The 25,146-nt window shown below is 35.2% G+C and overlaps 1 protein-coding gene across 1 annotated transcript in view; it reads right to left on the reverse strand.

Annotated features, from left to right (window-relative positions):
• LOC125650380 (rho guanine nucleotide exchange factor 28-like) overlaps positions 1-25,146 on the reverse strand; it is a 115,675-nt gene that overhangs the window by 19,853 nt on the left and 70,676 nt on the right. Inside the window, exons 15-25 of the mRNA XM_056166988.1 lie at positions 24,917-25,064; positions 24,422-24,484; positions 23,782-23,815; positions 23,225-23,242; positions 22,559-22,609; positions 21,410-21,535; positions 20,471-20,585; positions 12,569-12,592; positions 10,104-10,227; positions 9,822-9,898; positions 4,937-5,009 (exon numbers count right to left, since the gene is read on the reverse strand). Coding sequence (XP_056022963.1) covers positions 4,937-5,009; positions 9,822-9,898; positions 10,104-10,227; positions 12,569-12,592; positions 20,471-20,585; positions 21,410-21,535; positions 22,559-22,609; positions 23,225-23,242; positions 23,782-23,815; positions 24,422-24,484; positions 24,917-25,064 — 853 coding nt within the window. The remainder of the gene's footprint in view (positions 1-4,936; positions 5,010-9,821; positions 9,899-10,103; positions 10,228-12,568; positions 12,593-20,470; positions 20,586-21,409; positions 21,536-22,558; positions 22,610-23,224; positions 23,243-23,781; positions 23,816-24,421; positions 24,485-24,916; positions 25,065-25,146) is intronic.

Raw genomic sequence — 25,146 nt, forward strand, 5'->3', positions numbered from 1 at the left:
GAGATAGGGAAGAACAGCGATGCACTCTCATTGGCTGCTCAGATTCCTCTGTGTTCTACTGATGGTGGCTGGTGAGTTTGGGAAGAGGACGAGACCTGTGGTGTGGTTCTAACTCTGACCTCCAATTCTAATGCAATACATGTGTGTGTGTGTTAATTTCCAATGCAATATATGTTTATTGTTTGTGTGTATGTGTTAATTTCTAATGAAATCCATGTGTATGTGTTAATTTTGTGTATAACAGAATTTGTGATTACCTATAAACTTATGTTTTGCAGATGAAAGTGAAGAGTAAAATTTTAAACACCAAGCTGTTGACTGCCATGTTCTACTCCGACTCTCTTTTATCATATACAGAATAACTTATAAATACTTCATTAATCATTATTTAATCAGGGGCCCTGAGCCAGCATTACCACTAGCCAGTACTACACAGGCTCACACTCCCGATTGATCTCCGGGCAATCCTGTAGGACATGACAAAAAAGACAGCTGCAGTGTTTTGTGAGCACCATCCCACACCACCAACAAAACTGGATTTGACAGGTGTCTGTATGCACAGTGATGCTGTTACAGTAACAATGCTACCAGATACAGGGGGTTTTGGCTGATAAAACTTGTCACACAAAAATAAGCCTAGAAAAACCAGTTCTTTTTATCAGCAAAATCCCACTTAAGATTCTTTTTTATCAGTACAAAGTACTGCATGACCGAATTATCCAACAGGATGCTACACGATGACTTTATTTCTGCAGATTTTATTTCTGAAAACCAAACAAGACACTAAAAACAACATGGCACGTACTACAGTGAGGCTTAATATTATAGCCTATTGATTCCCAATACATCCCAATTCTAAACATTAAAAAGAAAGTCTAGAAAACTCGGAGTTGTGCTACTGAGGACGGGAAACACGATGGGATCAATAGTGACCCTGACTTCTGGAATCTCCGTAACAGATGGGAAATATAAACGTTTAGCAGACTTGGCTAGACACCTAAGAAACCTTATTGAACTAATTAATGTCCCTGGCTCAGAACATCTTAGCTAATATATTGCATGGGATGTAGAAATAACAACCTCTTTGTTTAAAAAATTTTCTTCCTTGTTTTGAAATGAGATTTAAATTCTTTTATTCTAAAGATTCTAGAGGCATGATATTTTCCTACAGCTTTCTGAATCTAACACAAGGAAAATCAATATTTTCAATTGATTTTTTAGGTCTGTTTCAACATTTCATCTCTATTTATTCCTCTGTTAAGAAATAAATCCATTACCAACACTATCTTTCCATCCAAGAACTCGATGAGAAGAGAAAACAAAATGAAAAATTAAAAAAAAAATCTTTCTCTGGAGTGTCTTGTATTCTTACACATCTGTGACCTACATTCTACATCCTTAAGTCTACTTGTAAAACTTTTAACAGAGAGTAAACATTGTCATCCAATATCTACATACATTAAAACAAAGGCCATCAATAAGATGAGATGGATCAATCTAATAAAACAAACACAGAACAGAGAAAATCATGATGTACAGACAGAATGGGTTTTTTCCCCCCAGGAGAAGAGTATACTTTTGACATTAATCTGACCCTCCCCACACATCTAACGGCCACCCCCCCTAGGGTTGGAGCCTTACCTTCGCTGGTCCCCTCCGTGGGGTACATTTGTTCGGTAGTGACACCCGTGATATTCACAGTATATAATTTCCTCCTGATTAACTCCCTACACACATTATCAACTTCGACACAGATGATTCGAGCATTCAATGACCTTCACATTCAAGCTAAACAAAGCCAGGTGCCTAGACAATTTAACACTGCAGTGAAAAACTCCTGGTCATACAACCTAAAATTCGTGTACACTGGCTTTCTCATTGATAGACTGCATGTAAAGGAAGTTTTAAAAATCATGATTGGCATTTCACTGTTTACATAAGTAATGTGAAGCTATAAATATCCATTATATGTTTCTCACGCTGATGGTCAATATGTCTATCGGACAACATTGCTAAAGTATTGATATATAAGTAATGGGGGTGCTTATATACTTAGGGCTATCATAACTGTGAATTCAGCTCATTAAAAGAACAGTTGTAATACAGAAAGATAAATTCATAAACCCGTACAAATCTGCCTCAAGACTCACACAGCAGAAATTAATCATCTCCTATATTGTAATTGTATAATCTGTTTCTTTTTTTTTTTTTTAATTGTGAGTCAAAAATATTCTTTTTTTAAAAAAAAATATTCTGAATTTTGAAGTTTGAATGGAAAAATTGGAAATTTATCATTTGAAACATTTGTCCAAATTATAAATGCTAAATAACCTTAATGATTTAGCAAATATGAGCAAAGTAGTATTTACTTCACACCTTACCGACTGAGAACTTGCACACAAAAAAATTGTGTTCGTGTGTTTCATGATTTGCATAAAACCTTAATATTAAGCAGTTGAGAATATCAAATCCTGGATCCAACTACTCTGGGGAAAATTTGTGTCTCTACCCTGTTAGTAGCTGTGGGCCTACCTTTGTATCACAATGACTCACTAAGTATTGATACAATGTAAATATATAGGCTTAATTCCTAATGACAGGGCATTGTCCATCTTGGACCAACGTAAGCAGCTTGTTGTTAATCAAGACCTCCTTATTATAAAGTTTACTTTCATTCACGAACCACTGACAGCTCAGGCTACCGAGTGCAGGACTCCACGATTATATTGGTGGTGACATCTAAATAATGGTCCAGCAGTACCTCAATCTGATCTAGTTACTGCCTCTAGTAGCACCCCACTACTTATATATCAATCAGTGCCTTTTAATGCAAATGACCAGAAACCCCTCTGTCAACGGTCATTTAATCATATCTACAAAGTAGATCTCTGAGTGTGTAATTAACCTTTACTTCACGGACTGACCCTGATTTTCCATCAACGAAAGTGCTGGGTTAATGGAATGTTTTGAATGTTTACATATTTACCTATATCAGTTCAACCTAAATTCCAGACTATTTCATTCTCTGCATATTTGTGCCCATTGTATATCTGATACCTTTATTTACTCAGTAGTGTCATCTGACCCAGACTTTTACTGTCACAGTCAGCCTGGTTTCTTTTTTTTTTTTTTTTCCCCCCATTCAGAACTTTTCTATAATCTTCTGCATATTTCTAACCAAGACCTAAACCCTAACCTTATATATGTGCTGATGATATGATATTGATAGGAGTGCTATTACCTGTACCTAGGTATGTTAAGCTGTATATATTGTAAAGGTAAGCTCAGGTGTCATATAAGTATTAAGTTCTGCTTGGTGTACACACCAGAGGAGCAAGCAAGCCAGGGAGAGATAGAGAGAAAAGAGAGAGAATTTGGAGGAATATCTGGTGTCAAGAGTGCATGTAATTGGCCACAAAAGCTGATTTTGCTCAGCTGGGGGCTGTGTACAAGGGCTCTCTCTGGCAATCTAAATTAACTGCCCATTATTAGCATTTAATTTTACTCCTGGTCTTTGGAATGGTTGGTATTCCTTTCATTGATAAAGAATAAAAGTGTGCATACTTGAAATTTGCTATGTAAGCAATACATATACCTATGTAAAAATGCTGAAGTCCAGAAAAACAAGATAGTAAAACGTACTTCTAGAGGTCAATCCTTGTGTAAATGGGAGGCAACTGTGTATTTCAAATGTGTTCAGATAATGGAGGGGGGAGGGGGGACCTGTGCACTGAATATAATCAGAGACCCTACCATCTTGTGAACAATTCTTATGTAGCAATTTGAAATTAAATTAAACATTTCATTACAATCACCTAATCACTTAATCACTTACTTGATATAATCATCCTTTATATAATATACAAAAAGACTTTATACAAATCGCATTATTTAGATGACAAAACAAAAGAGATAACAGCTAACCTTTCCTTTCATTTTTAAAAGAATAAATAATCAAATTTATCATCCAACACAAGTATGTACAAGTAAGATCAGCATAAGTGTGCCTCATTAAATTATAAGTCTCAGATATAATCATATAACTTAGGAACATTTTTTTAAAATATGTCAAAAAATAGGCTAGTCCAAGATACTATCAAGTAATTGTTAATCACATTAGCCTTGTCCAAGCTTTCTACAGCATATCTGAATTCTTGAAGATTTCGTAAACTGCCTTTGTAACTCTGAATGGCTTTACTGTGGAGAGTCTCAGATTGACTGTAAGGTCACTGTGGAGAGTCTCAGACTGTCTGTAAGGTCACTGTGGAGAGTCTCAGATTGACTCTTAAGGTCACTGGAGAGTCTCAGATCGATTGTAAGATCACTGGGGAGAGTCTCAGATTGACTGTAAGGTCACTGGAGAGTCTCAGATTGACTGTAAGGTCACTGTGGAGAGTCTCAGATCGATTGTAAGATCACTATGGAGAGTCTCAGATTGACTGTAAGGTCACTGAGGAGAGTCTCAGATTGATTGTAAGGTCACTGTGGAAAGTCTCAGATTGACTGTAAGGTCACTATGGAGGGTCTCAGATTGAACTAGAGATTTAAACAAAAACAACCAGGTCACGAAATCAAGTACACAAAAAATAAACAGGTAATTGTGTAAACAGTAAATGGGAGATAACCCTGTATTTCAGATCTTTGTGAAAACAGTAAATGGGAGATAACCCTGTATTTCAGATCCTTGTGCAAACAATAAATGGGAGACACCTCTTTATTTGAGATGTTCAGATTCTTGTGCATACAATAAATGGGAAACAACCCTTTATTTCAGATGTTCAGATCCTTGTGCAAACAATAAATGGGAGACAACCCTTTATTTCAGATGTTCAGATATTTGGAAGACAAATCTTTATTTCAGATCCTTGTGTAGACAATAAATGGGAGACAAGTGTTCAGATCCTGTATAAACAAAGGGGGACAACTGGGTACTTACTGCCTGTGGTGAGATTCTTGTCCTGTGAGTGAAGGTTCGTCATTGACCCAGTTTCCTGACCGCGGTGTGGAACCTAAAATGTAGGAAAGCATTACATTGCTGATTAGGGATGCTTCTTCCAAACAACGAGTAAAATAATCTCAACTCTCTTTTATGCATTGTATGTACTGTATATACTCGCCTAGAAGTCGGATTTATGGGAGTCAATTTTTGGTCCAAAACTCTATGTCCGACTTATAGGCGTGTCCTAAGAAGATTGGTATTTTTCTGGGCGGCATAATGTAGTCTTTTTTAAACAACTCTGACGATTATCATGGACTACCACACAAATGATTATTGTTCACAAATATCTAGACATATCGTATTGTTTATGTATTTTAAAATTATGTATAATTATTTACATATTTTTATCTAGTTAAAAATTATTTACATACCGGTAACTAATTCTCTCAATTCAACTAATCTATCGTTTATTGGTAAAATTGAATTATGAACCCGATTTAATATTGAAATATTCATATGTATACTGGCTGAAATATATTTCATAAAAGATTGAATATTGTTAACAGATAATTTAGATCATCATTCTTGACTCTTAAAAAACTATTGTTGATACAATGAATTATACCAGAATCCCACATTAACAGTTTTCACAAGGTGTGTGCCACTAAGTAAACACAGTGTCAGGTACTGGTAATTAGGAGACCATAATTGCTTAGGTAAACAAGTGCTCATTGCCAATAATAGATCAAGGGTTGCATTTAAACCCCAAACAGATTGGGCTTGAATATTGAGCACCTCATAATTATTAATTTCTCAAAATATTTTTTGGAACATAAGTAAAAAACTAGAGCATTGACTTGAAATTGTCAACTGATTCTGACAAAAATTTACTGACTTACAAGCAGGTCAATGGCAAATTCCTACAAAATAACCTTAAAAGATACAACCGACTTATAGGCGGACCGACTTAGAGGCAAGTATATACGGTAGTAGAAAACCCTTTGAACAAAACAAGACCAATTTTTTTTTTTAACAAAATTAATTAAAAGAAAACTGTTATTGGATGGAAAGTGGGGAAATAAACACACTGAAAATTTCTAAATTTTCTATATTTGGTGAAAAATGGATGGGAAAGAAAAAAAAACCCAAAAAACAATGAAAAGTCGCATGGAAAAAATATTACAGTAAAACCTATGCAATATTCGAACTCACAATTTACAAATCCCCTGCCTTACCATTAACACAATGAGTTTAAGAAGGCAAGATATATTGATATTGATATATTGATATTTCTTGTGATACAAAAGAAAACCAACCCTGGCCACATTCCTCCTTAATAGACTGCGTTTTTCACTTTTTACTGTCATGTATTCTCAAAATAATCTAATTTCATCATTGGAAAGCACTACACGGTCCTGTTTGTACAGCACATTTCAAAGAAGAATGTGAAATCAAGCATTCAGTAATCAAATTATTACAGTGAATAACACAGAGAAATATAGAATGTAATGTAAGAGAGCATCCCTTTATATTAAAGAAGGCATCTGTATATCGAGGACATTGTCTATAAATTTGAGAAGAGTCAGTCTTCAAAGCATTAGCCCATAAGCAATTTTCAACTAATCATACAATCTTACGTAGAGCTATTTTAACAACCTGAAAAAAAAAAGTATTAGCCCGGGTTATATGTCCAGTACCGGGGAGATCTGCCTCCATCCTATAACATTTATATCTGTCCAGCACCGGGGAGATCTGCCTCTACCCTATAACATTTATATCTGTCCAGCACCGGGGGGGGGATCTGCCTCCACCCGATAACATTTATATCTGTCCAGCACTGGGGGGGATCTGCCTCTACCCTATAACATTTATATCTGTCCAGCACTGGGGAGATCTGCCTCCACCCTATAACATTTATATCTGTCCAGCACTAGGGGGATCTGCCTCCACCCTATAACATCTAGAGAGATGACTTCAGGGAGGATGCAGAGACTAGACATTGTGAGGTCACTTCAATGGCCTCAATTAACAATGCAACACATAAAAGAGCTCTCCCTCCTCTTGTGCACGGTACATTTGAAATAGAGCAAAATGTACATACAGGGGTTGGAGGAATCCCCCCTCTCTCTCCCTCCTCCAGCCCCCTTCTCTTTCTCTCTATCCTCTTTTCTCCCACTCAATACATCAATGTTAAGGAGATATACTACATCATTATAATGGTTGACTTCCTTTTCAAACATGAATAAAAATATATATATCAGCAAGATTTGTTTATTCCTTTTAAAGTTTGATTGCCTAGCTGGGTAGCTCAGTTGGTTAAAATGTCGACTGCTGATCTGATCAGAAGGCAGGTTTGAGTCCAGCATGGTTTTTTCAGACTACTTCCACTAAAACTGTCTTTTTTTTTTTTACTAAATGAAGTGAATTTGAAAGTTTTTGATTTCAAAATATTACTGTAAATATTCTCCATTTTTCATCCTATCAAATTTCTCTGGTGCACTATTCCTCCTTAAGTGGTGTTTTCCTATTACAAGGATAAATTTTGAACAAGAGGAGATACAGGTATACATAAAAATTCAATGATATTTTCTCATTTTTTGCTTCTTAATGCTCTAGGCGGAACAAACTTGGTCAGAAATGATTGCCCAGCTAATTTGAATCTGCCCCAACTTCCATTTTCATTCCTCCACAATGACTCAGAAGTGTTAAATGTGTTCCAGTTATGTAATACCAACACAATTTCAGGGGTATTAATTTTTGTACCAGGCTGTACCACACAACAATTTTAAAGGGCCATGTTACCCCATTCAAAAACCTCATTACAGGTATTGTAAGAACAGGATTAATTCTGTTACATTAATAGCTCTTACTAATTAGACATATCCTAAGGGTTATTGAACCTTAGTTTACAAAGGTCAGATATAAATTTCTCTCTCTTATTTTCCATGTACATTATCAATGTTGTGGGAGAAATATGGAAATATCATCCACTTTTTCTCTTCAATGTGATTGAACAACCACACTCCCCCAGCCCCCTCCTCCTGTAAATTCATAATAATAATCATATCGATACAGTCTGTTTCAAAGTAATATCTAGCTGTGCAGTTATTAAAATATTAATGATGTTGAACTGTCAAAGATACCTCATTATAAAAGGGTGGATATAATTACAATATCTAGTTGATAGATATAGCAGGATACAAAAAATATATTGCGTTCTTTTGAACCAATTATCTTCATGTTTTAGGCAGCATGAAAATAATCTCTCCTCCCTCCCCATCTCACTCTCTTTGTGCCTCTCCCTCTCCCCTCTATCTCTGTATTAACAGTAATGTTCAGGTCAGCACTATGATGGTCAGTCAGTACTCTCCCTCTCTCTCTTTCTTAGCAGCTATGTTCATAGGTCAGCACTATAGTGGATTGAGGATTGACTATACACAGGGGTTGGTAATTAACATCACTAAGGGGAGACAACTCATCCACTGATGGATGATATATTACAAGCCAAGGTCACAGTGGTCCATCAGACAACATCAAAACTGATTAATGGTCAACTGGAAAAACAGCTGAGGTTACCAAAATATACCTCAGTCTGTGAAAATGATGTAGCAAATAATATATAAGCTTACCCCCCCCCCCCCCCCCCCCCCCCCCCCCCCCCCCCAGTATTATCACCTCACCTCACATTTCCATCCTTGGTTAGTAAATAGTAATCAATGAATGAAGACATGTGAATTTCTAGTTGAAGTGAAAACAAATAATCATTGTTCCTTAAGGCTAAACACACACACACACACACAGAGCTTACTGCAGAAAAGTGCACACTGCAAAATATCAAATACTTACCTGTAACAACTAAGGAAATTTACAAAGGAAAAACCCCCACTTTAACCATGTTGATCATTTCCCTCCCTAACTTTTTGTGCTACATAAATCACCTCTTCTGTGTCATAAACCAGCCAGCTTTTAGAAATAAATCTTGCCTCATTAATTATCAAAACCAGGTCAAAAAGGAAAATACTGACCACTGATGTCAAGTCTACCTACCATGTGTACTCAATTCCACACATCCCAAAACAAACACAATACCTAACCATGTAGTTCAACTACTAGTGGGACAAGGTAGTTGAACTTTGACCTGGGCCCCCCTCAGGGTCCTGGAGAAAATTGCCATTACATAACATTATAGGTATTTGTACACTAAGGCATTGTAAACATTCCTGCATGCAAAATGAAATTTACAAACAAGCTATTGTGTGCCAGAAAAGAGTCATGTTTCACAAGCCATAAATTTAATAAGACCAAGATAAAATGCAAAACAGTCTGACCTATAAAATTTATTTCGTTCCATCAATAAAAACTAGAGAATATAGGCAATTTCATGCCGAAGATTTTGAATGAAAGGTCAATCTATTTGTGAAGGACACCTATGAAAACTGAGAGTAAATTACATGTAGTATTATAGTGAAGATTTCAATGCATTCAAGGTGTCATATTTAGTCATTTAAGAAATTTATTAAGATATCTTACCCTTTTTTTCTTCTGTGTATTTTCAGTTGAAATAAACAAAATACAATAATTTGGATCTATGTACACCTAAACACCCTCTCTGTTTTCTTACACACATCACTCTTGTCTACATTAAGTTTTTACAATGAAATAAATCTGACTATCTTCTACACAAGCTAATTTTAGCGGCTTTGTAAACACTTAGTACACCTCAGTGAACAAAGCATCCACAAGTGGGAGGTTTTGTACTAACTCAACCTTCTTAAGTGTACCAGAGTTACAGCCCTTTAAATCTCTCATGTCTAGCACAATGTTTATTATCATAAGCCAAAACAAAAAGGAAAGAAGATTTGATGAAACAAGTTCTGTTTACCCTGATGGAGTTTCTGTTTTTGTCACACATCGGGCTCTGCTCCTTACATGAATTTTCATGGACATTGATCGAGCAATCTGCAATGGAAATTTTTAAAAAAATAAAATCAACGTGTGACATATCAAACATATATATGTCAATATTTTTATCCAAAAATCCACACACACACAAAATCAAATTTAAAGATTTACACATTGGAACATTGTGCATTATCTATGGTGGTTTGCTGTATCAAATAAGTTCAGCCATGTATTGATATAATAGAGAAAGCTGGAGTCTCACTTTCACATCTGAGTGCTGGTTTATTGGCCATGGACTTGGAGCAGACATCACAGGCCGTGGAGTTACTAAAGCTGACACTCACAAAATGGTGTCCATGACGACCTTTGTTCTCTTTCTCTTTGTGCTGAAATAAAGAAAATAGAACTGCTACATAAAATTTTAATTCGCATCTTGGAAGCTGGAGAAATGATGACATAACACATCACAGGGACACTGTAACTACATGCATCCCACTGGAGCATTGTCTTGGTGCTGGAGAGACCTAGGACTTAACAGTCAACACATTAGTCTAAGTCTTAGATGTTCTGGAGAATTGCTTCCCACAAAAAGATTTCAATTGTCAAACATTGACAAAGAATTTTTTTTTTAGGTTATTGTTGCAGAAAATTGCAACATCAAAGAAAACTTATTCCCATATGAGAATTGCATGTTAATGATAACAACATAATTTTGGAGAAAAGGACCCATAAAATTGCCATTACTTCTTGGAACTATAAGGAAGACAATGCGAGTCTTTTTCTTGACCATACATACACATTGTAATAGCATTAATCTGAATTTGCCTAAAAGAAGACAACAAGAGGCCCACAGGCCTTATCGGTCATCTGAGTACTAGTGGAAAAGTATCACAACTCCCAAGGGCGATGAAATCTAGAAAAAAAATTCTGTTTTGAATATCTTAGCTAAATTCTAATGTTCAGCAACAGTATAAAACAAGATGTGTTTTTAAAACTTCAATGCCCTCAAAAAAGCATACACTGATGAAAGGCTTTACATGATACATGTAGGTGTGTTAACATTAAAAGTGTGACGAATTTGGACCCATGCATCCAAGAGTCATGTTGTAAAATTACCATTTTTTGTACATCCTTTTCTGCTATTCCTAAGTATGCATTTAGATTTTATACAGTATCAGCAAACTTACAGATAAATAATGTATATTAAGTTTGGCCCCATCCTGGGGTCAGAACCCCTACCCCGGGATCATCAAATTTACAATTTTGGTATAGGACTACCTGCTCTTTCTAAATATCCATTTAGTTTCAATTTAGTATCAATAACATTAAAGAAGATGTTTAAGTGTTTTACATATAAACACTATATAGCAAGTTTGGCCCAGTCTTTGGGTCAGAACCCCTATCCAGGGGATCATAATTTTGGTAGAGGCCTTCCTGCTCTACATCACTATACATTTAGTTTTTCTTACATGTGTGCAGTTCTTGAGAAGATGATTTTTGAAAATTGGTCAATTTTGGGCAGTTTTTGCCCTGCCCCTAGGGCCCCAGGGGTGCTGGAGTATTGAAATTTACAATTTATGTCCCCTTTGTCCCAAAGATGCTTCATGCCAAATGTAAAAAGAATTGGACTGGTAGTTATCAAGAAGAAGTTAAAAATGTTCAATTGTTAATGCACGACGACGGACGACAACCGGCCTTACAATAGGTCACCTGACCTATTGGCTAAAAACTGCAAAACAAGGGTAAACTTACACTACACACTTAGATTAAGTGGGAGACCTTAGAGACTTCCCATAACAAAGCTTTTCAAAAGACACCCCCCTCTCTCTCTTTCTCTCTCATTCATACATGTATGCATGAAATACACTTACCTATCTCATCAAAAAACATAAAAAATTGTCTACCAATTCTGTTTATAAACAATTCTATTTATAGTCAGTTATTTTCCTCTAATGAGATATAACATAACATAATTGCTAAATTAATATTTTCTCCGATTAAAATACAAAAACTCATTATACATTAGTTATGATTTATGATATGAAATTGTGATTAACCAAATACAATGGTGGCTGTGAGGTTACATGTGCAGGAAAATTATGAACTATATTGTGATTTACTTCTGGGTGATAATTTTGTGTCCTCGTTATGGAGGGAATATGTAATTAATGCATCTGTGATACGCTATACAAGGCGTTTGTGTCCTCGTTATGGAGGGAATATGTAATTAATGCATCTGTGATACATTATACAAGGCGTTTGTGTCCTCATTATGGAGGGAATATGTAATTAATGCGTCTGTGATACGCTATACAAGGCGTTTGTGTCCTCGTTATGGAGGGAATATGTAATTAATGCATCTGTGATACGCTATACAAGGCGTTTGTGTCCTCGTTATGGAGGGAATATGTAATTAATGCGTCTGTGATACGCTATACAAGGCGTTTGTGTCCTCGTTATGGAGGGAATATGTAATTAATGCGTCTGTGATACGCTATACAAGGCGTTTGTGTCCTCGTCATGGAGGGAATATGTAATTAATGCATCTGTGATACGCTATACAAGGCGTTTGTGTCCTCGTTATGGAGGGAATATGTAATTAATGCGTCTGTGATACGCTATACAAGGCACTACACTGGGCTTTAATCAGAAAGATGTAAAAGCAGGCAGATGTGATCAAACGGAACCCACGATATACCGGGAAACCGACAATAAATGGCTACTCACAAGATAAACCATATCCCCACCATTCTGTAAAGTTTGTAAGATAGGTGTAAACTGTTTTTCTCCATGATTCAGTTTGTAATGTTATTTCCATAAAATGCAAAATGGTTTAATATACATCACAAAACATGAGTATAAATTGTCGTAAGTTACTTTTCATCATATAAAATCAGTATAAATTACTTTCACTCCCTTATAATTGAATTCAGTAAAGCGCATTTGACGAATAATTATAAAGTAAATTTGGATTTCACACGACACAGGGGCAATGTAGCTATAACAACAAAATGGAAACAGAAGAACCAAACAGTGTGATGTCATTTCTAGGTCTTAGTTTACGCTTTACAAGTTGGTAAAGTCAAATGAACCAATCAGATTGCGTTTTACAAGAGAAATTAAATCATTAATCTTGGATGATATGCTACACAGTGTGGGTGTTAGTAAATATATCAATAGGTGCATGGTTACATACTATGTCGTATCATTATACTTTTTTAAAATAGATGTAAATTACATCAACACAACTCACACAGTATAAGACATCCTCCTTTGAGATATTAGTCATCAATAGGTGAATTTCATAATGTACACGTTCTCTTGTTGTTTCACGCCCCGGCACAAATACAAATCGTGATATCGCGATACCACAATCTACCAGTACCAACACTGCTCACAAAGCAGGCATTCCATCAATTGAACAAAACCATTACCGTAAAAAATAACCTGCACAGTTTGAAACCAATGATTTAATATTAATTAATTCATACAATAAACAATACCGATGGCTGAAAACAAACTAATGACAGTCTTGAAATACCATGTTAACAACCCCCCCCCCCCCTCCCTCCAATATGTATCAGCATATAAGGTTTGGTAAAAATATCTTGAATAGTTTATTTGAAACTGAGCTAAACACGAAGTGTGAAGGAAGGACAGACAAAAGGATGGAAAGATGAAGACAGACATGGCAAACACTATATGCACCGGCCATACTTCATGGCGGGCATAACAAAGGCCTCTGCAGTGATTCCTTTTGGCGTGCGTCCTGCGTAAATTACGCATTGAATTTGCTCAGGACACATGATTTCAATAACTGTGCATCCCAGCGGACGCATGAACATTCAAAATTATATGATCATGTTTTCATTTCCCAATTTAAGCTCCAGAACGTACTACACACCCGAGATATTCCGAATTAAGAATTACGATATTTCATTGGTCAACTCGCATTGAATTAACCAATGAAACCAAATGATATATAAGGCACTACGGCGGGTAAACAAAACTGGGAACTAGAATTTCCTCGCATATAATCTGATTCCGCCGATTTTTTTTAATGTTTTAAAACTTCCTAATCAGGGAAAGTTAACAACACTTTTGCAAAGTGATGTGAATGATAATATTGCCAGTAACTACAGGGGGAAAAAAAACGACCGCAGAGTCCTCGAAATCAAACGTCGGTCCTGAAAACGAAGTAGAGGTTGAGAAAATTCGAAAAGTGAAAACAATGTCATCAAAAATGGCTTACACTTTATTCTTGGCTAAGATTTGAGAAAAATAAAGAAAACGGAGAAAAATTGATTTATTGCAGCATTTGCACAGAACAGAAAAACTAAATGGCATGAACAAAGTAGCTAGGAATAAAAACTTTCATCATTCAACTTTAAACATCTGAAAACCATTTTGCAATATGAACTACGAATAAGAATTTTCTGCAAATGCATTATCCGATGGATTGTAATAAAAAGCAAAATATTTATTCTCTAGAAGGGGGTGACAACAGTATAAGCTTCTTCCTTAACGTGGTTTGTTTATACCTGTCAGGCTGTTTGTTTGAAATAATGAAATTTGGACTCATTGATTTTAGCATGGGACTCATTATTGTAATCAAGGGGAGTTCGCTGGACTCGTGATAACCATTTTCAAAATGAATCACTGCCTCTTCAAGAGGCATCTATATGTGAAATATCAAAACCCCATCCCCCTTGGTTAAAAAGATATTGCCCAGGTAAAAGTTTTTAAAAAGTAGGTCAAAGTCCACAGTAAAGGTCACCAGATCAAGTCTTTGTACCAAAACCAAGGTCTCTTCATGAGGCATCTATGTGAAATATCAAAGACCTATCCCCCTTGGTTCTAAACATGTAGCCCAAGTTAAAGTTTTTTCCTTAAAGTGTGATGCCGACACCGGGGTCATGACAACAGCTCTCCTGACAGTCATCCCGGTGAGTTAAAAATACTTTAATTTTGATATACGTCAATGGAAAGTCCAGAGTTATGAAGCAATTGCAGTTATTGCACAAAACAATGCAGTTTGACAATGCTCTTATATCTTTCAGTCCCTGAAGTTAAAATTCATATATCTACATAAAATCTAAATTTGTACTCACAGCTGTACACTGTGTACATGAGTTAGCAGAACACCAACAATGTGAAAGTTGTTAAAATACAACCAATGTTAAAATAAGTATCTTTACAGCACAAATATTTCATACGATATCTGGATTTGGTTTTGTAAATTAGATTGCACGTGAAATTTCCAGTTTGCAACACAAGCTTGGATCTACGTAAGCAATGCGAATGGTCATGTACATTACAGATAAGTTATCAATTATCTGTGAGTTGTTTTGACAAATCGGGGATTGAAATCATTATGTAAAATGGCTTCCACCAAGAAGACACACCAACAAAAAGAAACCGAATTTGGCAAAACGACTTTTCAGGGGTAAAAATTTTTTTTCATCCATAACCTGGTTATTTTGTCTGACCCATTGGGTTAACCGGGTTACGGATAAAAAAAAATTGGGTGTAACCTGAAAAAATTGGGTGAGTTGGCAACTATGATGACAGGTCGTGAATCTGAGCCCCTACATAAACATAGGAAGTGCTTGGTATTTAGAAGTGAGAATCACAAGTCTTTCGGATATGACCTTGAAAACGGAGGTCCCATGTTGTAGCAGGTGTTAGCATGTTTAAGAGCCCTCACTGTTATGACCCATAGCACTAAGCATAAGCAGGTGACATCTTAAAATGAGCAAAAAATTTTCAATGGAATGTAAGACAAACACAATCCTTTTTAAACATATGTAAAACAAGAATACCGTATACATGTATCAGGTTTTTTCCTCATCATGTTTTTTTCGCAAATTATAACCTAAAATATTGCTTCTTTTTTTTTTTTACGCGAAAATCAAATTTTGACTATTTCAAAGTCATTGTGAAAATATAATTCACAATTATTTAAACTTGTAAAAGAAGCCAGCTTGTGAAAGTATAACCCTTAATTTTTAATGCAAAAAATTCACACAGTGAAACGATTTACACGATTTCTGAGTTACTGAGCACACAAAGATTTTGCACTTTTCTTTACATTCAAGTAAATAGGCGACTCACTGTTGTATGTTACTGTAATAATCCACCCCAAGGCATTACCCTATTTATTGTACCTGTATTAAACGACCACCTGTCTGATGCGACCAACAACCATGACTTTTACAACCTTTTTGTGATTTCACGAACGACTGTACATTTTTCGATTATAACGCGTTCCTACTTTTGATTTCAGTCGAGCATGACTATTCTGGGAATTATCGTCCCTAACACTTCCGTTTTAAAACGCACGGGTAATAGTTCCACTGTGATCTTGTTTAGTCGACACACTGACTCAATTATTATAACCAAGCTATCAACTGGTTAAGGTATAATCAACACAGGGTCGGATGAGGTTAATTAACAAGACCTAAGTTGTTGTTTATTCAATAAAATCAAGAATCAGGGAATCAAGGCCGTTGTTTTCATAGCTGTGAATTTCGACAGACTTTGAGATGTGCGGGGTAGATTGGCCATATAACTTCATCATAAAAGCAAACTTTGTATCAAATTTACGCGGATTTATTTTCCGCGATTCGGAAATCATCACGAACAAAGCAGATATTGGATACACGCGGAAAAAACCTGATATACGGTATGATCATCTTTTATTAACATTAAGCTAGCTTTATCAGTATTTATTACAAATAATGATTTCACATATTCATTTAGAACAGCATACAACTTTGGACAAAATGACTTGAACTGTCTTTACAAGACACATTTAAACATCTCTGTAGGGAGTCATTTCAGGACCAGTGATCTGCCTTTTATTACACTGACCTCAAGCCAATTAATGATCACACTGACCCCAAGCCAATTAATGATTACACTGACCTCAAGCCAATTAATGATTAATTACCACCAACTACCCAAGCCAAGTATTGGGACATCCAAAATTAATCAAAAGCCTTAGTTTTTATTTCAATCGAAAATTACTTACGACACTTGTGCAGACTACGTAATTTCTGTCCAAACTGATTAAGCTGATACGATTATTAATCAATTTCTTAATTACGCATTTTTAGGTTTTTTTTATATCATTATCTAATTTTAATTTTTTATTCATTTTATTGACATTTTAAACAAACAATTAATTGCATCAATCTTTTCAATTTCATATTATATTTCATAATCGGTGATTTTATTTCGTAAACTAAAGTAAAGTATAATGATGAATTCTTCTGCATTTCCTTAATTTGCAAGCCTTTCGAAGATCTCCGGCTCAAGATTAAATCACTATGCAGAACAATGAAAAACAGCCATGTGTTTTGTTCCTTTGAATAAAGAGACAAGTATATTAAAATATGCCATGATTTGTTAAATATACTCATGGTAATTACAATTAATGATATTAGTCATAATATCCACGTATAAGCAGAATACCTGTGGCAGACACGTGTTTGTGACTTTTCACTATTTAGTTCAGTTCATCCAAGACCCAACCATTTTAAATGGTGACAGTTGGTTTTTTGTTGTTGTTCTTTTTTAAAATTTGGGACAGCATGAAAATTTGTTACCTGCATGTGAGAGTGTAAAATGGGGTTTTAAAGTGTGAGACTCCCATGACTGTGAAAACCACTTACTATGTAAATCGTAGCTTTATCTGTGTCGTGTAATGTTACAAAGAACAGCATCACCACAGTGCCCTGATATCAATCTCACGCGAGATATCACTTATATAAAATGTCCAATGTCACATCAAATCATGCAACGCCCCGATATCGATCTCACACGAGATATCACTTATATAAAATGTCCAATGTCACATCAAATCACGCAAATCCAATCACATTACACAAAGTTACATCGGTTCCAAACAAATTAAACATCAAATTGTCAATAAACGATCATGTGGAAGTATCAGTGCATCAATATAATGATCGAAGTAAAGCATTTTCAGATATTCACTAAATATATTTGGTATTGCCTTGCACATATTCCTGTCTCCAAATGTCTTTCTCTTTTAAAAACTGCAAATCAGGTGTCCTATTTTTGTATACACTTAATGTCCTGATGTCCAGCAATAATCACTAAAGCTATTACTGACCCCCCTGATCAATCAGATAATGAAGCCATCCAATAAATATGTCACACTCTAATCATGACAGTCTGACAGTGGCTACTCTCTGACCATTGGTCAGTAACTGGTCAGGGCTGTATTCCACCAGTGGACCACGCATAACAAGCTGTCGCCTATTCTTACTCTGCTTCAATGAAGCTCTTACATAAAGCACCTGATGATGCATGAGGTGTTGATCAATGGTGTAGAATTCACTTATATCCCTAAAAGCCAGTTTCTCAACAGGAATTACAACACCTTATTAGCATTGAATCACAATTGATTTAATAATTATTTATGTGAATGATGTAATTGTACTTAACACCTTATTCCAGCTCTATACTTGTTACCAAATATTCTATGGATACATATCTGTGTGACATGTATTAATTCTCTCAATATCAACCATAAACTAATATAATACAAGCTTATACTTTTCATTGACTTCAGGACTTACAATTTTGATTTTTAGACCCTTGAACTAGATAGAAATGTTATGATTTGAATTTCCAGATGAAATTGAGGTTAACAATTACTTTTAAGAGTTTCTAGCATGATAGACATTGAGTCAGTTTGCAACACTTGTGAACAATTCATTTAAAAAGGGGAGGTAATTTGATTTCAGTACAGACACTATGGATCATCTGACAAAATGTGTGAAGAATTTAGCTAATCTACCTAGGGAGGGACTCTGCCACTCTCTGAAATAATTTTTTTTTCACAACTCCAAGTTTACACTTAAGAACCAAACTGAAAGGGATATCATTTATAACACTATAATTTCTCTAATTATTACACCCACTTATCAGTCAGTTCTATACATAGAGGTCATCGATGACCTGAGGACAAATTAGCCCTTATCACCAAAGATATTATCCCACCTGTCCGTCAGTCATGGGAACATCACCTGCCCCCAGTTACATCTTATGAGGTGGGCTGTATGCTCAATGAAATCATTCTTAAACTTGACCTAAATACTTTCCATTACATTTGCTTTGCGATTGTATTCCAGGGTATAATTGTTACCATTGTCTCCAAATTTTCAAGCCTTTATTTTCCTTTGATTTACCGGAACAAATGGAAAAATATTCATTTATTGATATATCCCATACTTATCTACATTTCAGTGTTTTCATCATAGTGTCGTGTAATTAGGGGCAAAATTAAAACTCAGTGTCTGACAAAAAACCAAATTCACATAGTTTTCATCAAGACCCCCTTCTCAATCTTCCTTAAATACTAAATATGATGAACATTGATCTGAATCAATTATCAAGTATTATAACGTTCCATATCATACCTTTCACAAAGAAAAGTATACACAAAGTCTTTAATGTACATTAAAAAGTTAATTTATTAACCAGTATCTGACAACATTAAGAGACTGTTTAAACATGCAGCCCCTCTTCCCCAAAAAGTTGAGTTAAGATTTTTATCCAATGTTGATCTTTTGATCTCCCCTTTGGAGTCTGTGGGTCTAAAAATGCAAACCTTACAAAATTTATACAATTAATAAACATGGTTATAAGCAATCGTGAACATACCATATAAGTGGAATACTCAGCCAGGTATAGATTTCGTGGTTTTTTACATAAATATGGGTATATAAATTTATCAAGAGCTAATTTTAGTGACTTTATAATTCCAAGAAAGATAACCATTACCTATGATGTGGAATGAATTGTTACCGATATTCAATTTTAACAATCTCAACACCCTCGCTAATAATTTAAATTTTTGCTAGAAATTCTGCTTATACAGTATATAAATCTACAACATACTGCATTGCTTATTTGCAAGTTCGGTAACAATCTTACCACTCATTCTTAAAAAGACAGATTTTTTTAAAAATTATCTCCCCTCAATCTGGAACTTGAGCTCATATTCAATTTTTTTTCAACCTATACTGTACGTTTTTATTGACATAAATTAAATACTGTAGATTCCTAAATATATACGATGAATTTATCGTGTAATTTAGCGAAAAGCATCACTCACAAAATAAATTTACTCGCTTTTATGTATATACTGCTAAAATACATGCAAAAACTCTTAATTGACAGACCACTTGTGAACTCATCTTCTTGCAATTTGACGTCTACAAATCGTTTCACGATATCAAGTACTCACATAAAATAAGGAATCTATGGTACTGGTTCCGACTTGCTGCAGTATGGGTACTAAGCAACATCACCTGTCCTATTGTAACCATGTGTCCCAATCCATACAATCTCTCCCTAGTAACAGGCTCTCCCTAGTAACAGGCGTTTATGCCTTGTGTAATTAGGTGACCCTTGACCTATGTACATACACTGCTATCAGTTGACCTCTGATCTTTGTGTATTCCTTATCTCTTTATGCACACTTTAGTAAGATGACCTACACCTTCACTACTATTTGGTGATCTCTGACCTCTGTATATACACTATATTAGGTGACCCCTGACCCTCTGTCCTGACGTGACCCCCTGTACTGACCTTCTTTGTCCTGTAGCTGCTGCCGAATCGTGAGAACACACTGGTCTTGCGTTTTTTCTCCTCCTTCTCTTTCTTTGTGATCTTTGCTTGCTCCTCTGCAGAGTAGTTGGCAGTTCTAGAATACAGCGATTGACATTGAAATATCTGACAAGTGCAAGACCTTCATCATGTGCAAAAATAATGATTCGAGGAGTCTGAATGTAGTCCATTGAAAACAAAGAGCTGTACAAATGAAAGTTTGAAAACACATAAGAACTATATATTCATGGCTTAATTACATATGTGGAGTATTAAGATCCTGATTATACACAATTATAAAACAGTGATAGTGTTAATTGTTTTTTTTAATTACAACATCTAGTTATTAAACGTAAAGATTAAATCCACCAAGAAGATAAACCATAGAGTACGAAAGGTAGGCCAACTGTTTGTCATATTAATTGATTAAATGTCGACTATTACTAATCATATTCTGTCTTCTTCTTCAACAGGTTTTAAGTTGGAGTACCATCCTTGTGTCTCTATAGAACTACACTACTTGTTATATATCTAATTTCCCAAACTTCTCAGTGGGTCCAGTACTATTAGCATTAATTGGTGAGCGTAAATTCTTATCAAGCAAGATATGATAGGGTGTCTAAGCAGAAGCAGTGCTTGCATGGTTATTGTGATTTTTTAGCCCTGCACAATTTACCCCCCACCTTTCTCAAACTCACCAAAAAAAACCCAAAAAAACAATAATACAAAAATCCACAGTAGAATCAGAGAAAATCCTGTATCAAAACTAAAGCAAAGGTCTGAGTAAACTGAAACAACAGTTTTCAATCAAACATCCCCCAAAAAACAACAGAACTGTGTGAAATCAGAACCTGCACCTCTAAACAGGTGCTTTTCCTTTGTGAGCTGGTTCCCCACAACTGGTGACCCTATGACACTTACTCAGAGAGGAAGTCTAGCAGGGACAGTTCCGACTTCCTGCGGGATTTACTGTTGTTACGGCTCAGTAAACGGTTTGTTTTCTCATCATCATCCTCTTGAATTTCTTCTTGCCGTCGGAATTGTGCGCTACAATTGCATAAATCTCATCTAACACGCAAATCTATGCAAGCTTTTTGATGGAACCTGTGTAAACCTTTTGACATCTGTTTATGGTGAATTCATAAATTCAAAGTTTCAGGACTGAATGATCAAATTAATTACATATATTAAATAAAGAAATAAATTTCATAGATATCAGCAGAATCTTTCAAGTTATGCATGGATGGAATTATGATTTAAAATTAAAACAATTTACAATAGAAGACATTTCTGCCACGTCACACATCCCTGACCAAGTTTTCACTTCAAATTAAGCTCATACAGGTAGTTTTTAAAATTGACCCCTTATCAACTTGAAAACAATTTGTTTCTTCCTGAATTATTTTGATGCATTCTTTAATTTTCATAGCCTTTCAAATTTTCTAATTCTCTCTACAATATCTGGCAATGCTACAATGTTTACTAATATCTAGTAGTCTAAGATCAGGAAAAAAAATCTTGGGGTCAAATCAAGATTACCTCAAATACTGCATCCAATGTGCATATAAAGATACTGAGCAACGTCTGTAAATGACAATGCAACGGATCAACACAAAATACCAATGTCGTGCACAAAACAAAGCATGCCTAAGCCAACAGTGCTCAGCTTGCACATGCAGTGAGAATGACGGGCCACAATTGGTCAATCATGCATGTCAGTTTTGTTATTAATTAGCTGATTGGACAGATTTGAGTGCACTGCACAACATTTTCAGTCAGTGCTCTGAAAGTAAGAGAGGGGTTTTTTTTCATTACACATGAAAAATTCGCAGAGAAATCCTTCTGTATGGAAACAATGCAATCCATCGTATTTATCTCCAAGATGAAGTTAAGATTCTCTGGACGATTTTATCAAAAGTTCAAGCTCCTATACGATGCAGATGCAATACATACTATGGTTGATAAATGGAGATGAAATATTAAATTTGAAAGGGGAGAAATCTTTCAGAGCACAAAGAAAATTGCAACAAGAGAAGACAACTCTGCAGACAAACATTTGCAATCACTCACTCATGTTCCTCAATAAGTTTTTGAATGACTAGATAAGAAGGGGCATTGTATCTGAAATAAAATACCACAAGGCACGACTATCATTCAACAACCAACTACAGTGCAGATCATTCTGACTGGGTCACTATCTCCTAAAACTTTAAAATTAATTTTGAAATTGTCAAATAAAATGATAATAAATGTTCCTGGTGATGAGTATTTTCAAATGTGTCAATAGTGCATAGGAGATATTGAAATTGATCACCAATTAAAGAATAAAAGATATAAAAGATCCCATATTTACTATTTTAAAGTCCTATCAAATTTCTGTCAATGTCAAGGGAAGATAACTCTAATTTTGTTCCTCCACATGCAGTTAACAAAAAAGAAGCTGAATTCAGCAAAAATAAAAACAACACTATTAATAAATCGGACTTCACCCCAAAATAAAAAAAAACAAGACTCTAGGACTGTGGTAATCCAGCTGCCATGCAGGGTATAGGGGTATAGACCTCTCTTGTAATAAAAACAAAGCACACACCCCCCTTTTCTTTCTTCTTCGTATCAAATTTCTGATCAAAATACAACAAAGTAGGTCTACATAAGAAGGGCCATAACTCTACAAAAGACTAATGCACCAATAGTCGGCCATTGCATACTTTCACAAACTCATGTCTATACACATACCGGAATAGTTTAGCCCTTCTGAACAGCAAATGAAAACAGGAGAAAAATTTAGAATCTATTGTCTATAGGAAACTTGGGTGGGAGTTAATGAAAATCAAGGAGGTAATCTGAGACAAACAAATTACAAAGGGTTGAAATTCAAAACAAATTGAAGTTAAGATCTTTAAATTCAAAACTTGAATAAATTTAATACCATTAATATGTGGCAATCATAACCGTTAGTTGCACTTTATTTCAATTTATGATATAAAATAAAGTTAAGATTGCTAGTATATATAAAACTATATATAATCTAAGCACTACTGAATATCAGAGAAATAAATAGGTGACAAAATCTGCGTTATGTTGCCACTATGAAACACTACTTCATTAGACCAAATTATGACTGGGAGGTTAGTGAAGTACATAATGAATTGATCTGATAAAGGCTGTGAGGCTGAGAATTAAGCTAGTGCTGCCTCGTCCTACAAACTTTATCATGATCAATTGAATATACAAGGGGGAAATGTGAGGAGAAATTTTTTTCGTTTTTATGATTTATAAAGTAAACTACTCACTGCTTTGACTCCTTCTGAAATGATTTCTTCTCCGCTGAAATGATAAGCAATACAAATGATATCAATCACAGCATCCAGTTTTATGCCATTCCTTGAAAAAAAAAAAAGATTATCATAATTTCTACGTTAAAATGTGCTGCAAAATGTGTTCTTTGAGACATTTGTATTTGACATTTAGTTCGAATAATTAGACAGTTTGAATAAGTTACATGTATTCCAATAAAGACCATATGTCACTGTAGTTAGGTATTGATTCCCAGAAAATGTTTGACCTTGCTGACAGTGCTCAACCTTGAAATCTTAACGTTGAAATCAATAAATCTTCACCATTGTTTTTATTTACAGCCTGTGGGTGTGTTTTCAGTTCTTTCCCTAAATCACTATACACTGCATTGAAATGGAACAGAAAAAAACCCTCTCCATATAATGCCAATGTCAGAAATATAAAACTTCCAGTGAGAAGAACAAAAGTAACGATAAAGAGGAAAAGCAACTTAAATTCAACACATCTGAATACTTAGGAAACTAAATTCTGTAAAAAACTCAAAGATATGTCAAGCTGAATATATAGAAAGCCAAGCCTAAAGGTAAACAAAACTGCTTCAGGTGTTAACTTTATTATAAATTCCCACCGACATACTTGTATCTGTATCTTCAAAGTCAAAAATATGCCTTCCTACATCTAGTACTTTGCTCCACCAATCTAGTAAAGTGCAAGGAACATCAAATATTGGCTTTATGCAGAAAAAGAAAATCCAATTTCAAATTCTAGCACTCAGTTCTGGGTTATACGATACATCATCTTTGTGAGTGGTTGACATTTTGTCCTAGATTAAAATACGCCATAAATATTCGGAAAGAATGCAAGACATTTGTCAAACGCTTGATGTATGGCCGCCCACTGAGACCATAAATTTCTGTGTATTGATCATTTTGCTTTGTACAGCAAGGGTAACTGGAACTATAGCAGAAAAAGATTACAATAACTTAGGTCCAACATGTTCAACAAATGTTTTTGATTGAATGATAAAATCTGGCCCAATGAACGTGACAGTTGTGTAAATACACAGGAATGATTTCGATGCATAGATCGAATAATGAAGTCAATATTTGTATTATACTGTATTGTACATACTGGGGGATACAGCTGCAGGGATTGAGGGTGTAGACAGTGACTTAGTCATAGTGGAATGTGGCACTTTAAGGTTCAAGGTCAAATCTTCATCTGTCGAGTCTCCGCTCTGACCCGACGTCGTCGGTTCTCCATCTTGTGACAGGGATTTCTGTAATGCAAAAAAAAAAAAAAAATCTTCATTAAATTATTTATTGGGAACTGCCAAACAATTCATTTTCTTAAGAGTTAAA

Source organism: Ostrea edulis, chromosome 5 (assembly GCF_947568905.1).
Source record: "Ostrea edulis chromosome 5, xbOstEdul1.1, whole genome shotgun sequence".
NCBI classification, from domain to species: domain Eukaryota; kingdom Metazoa; phylum Mollusca; class Bivalvia; order Ostreida; family Ostreidae; genus Ostrea; species Ostrea edulis.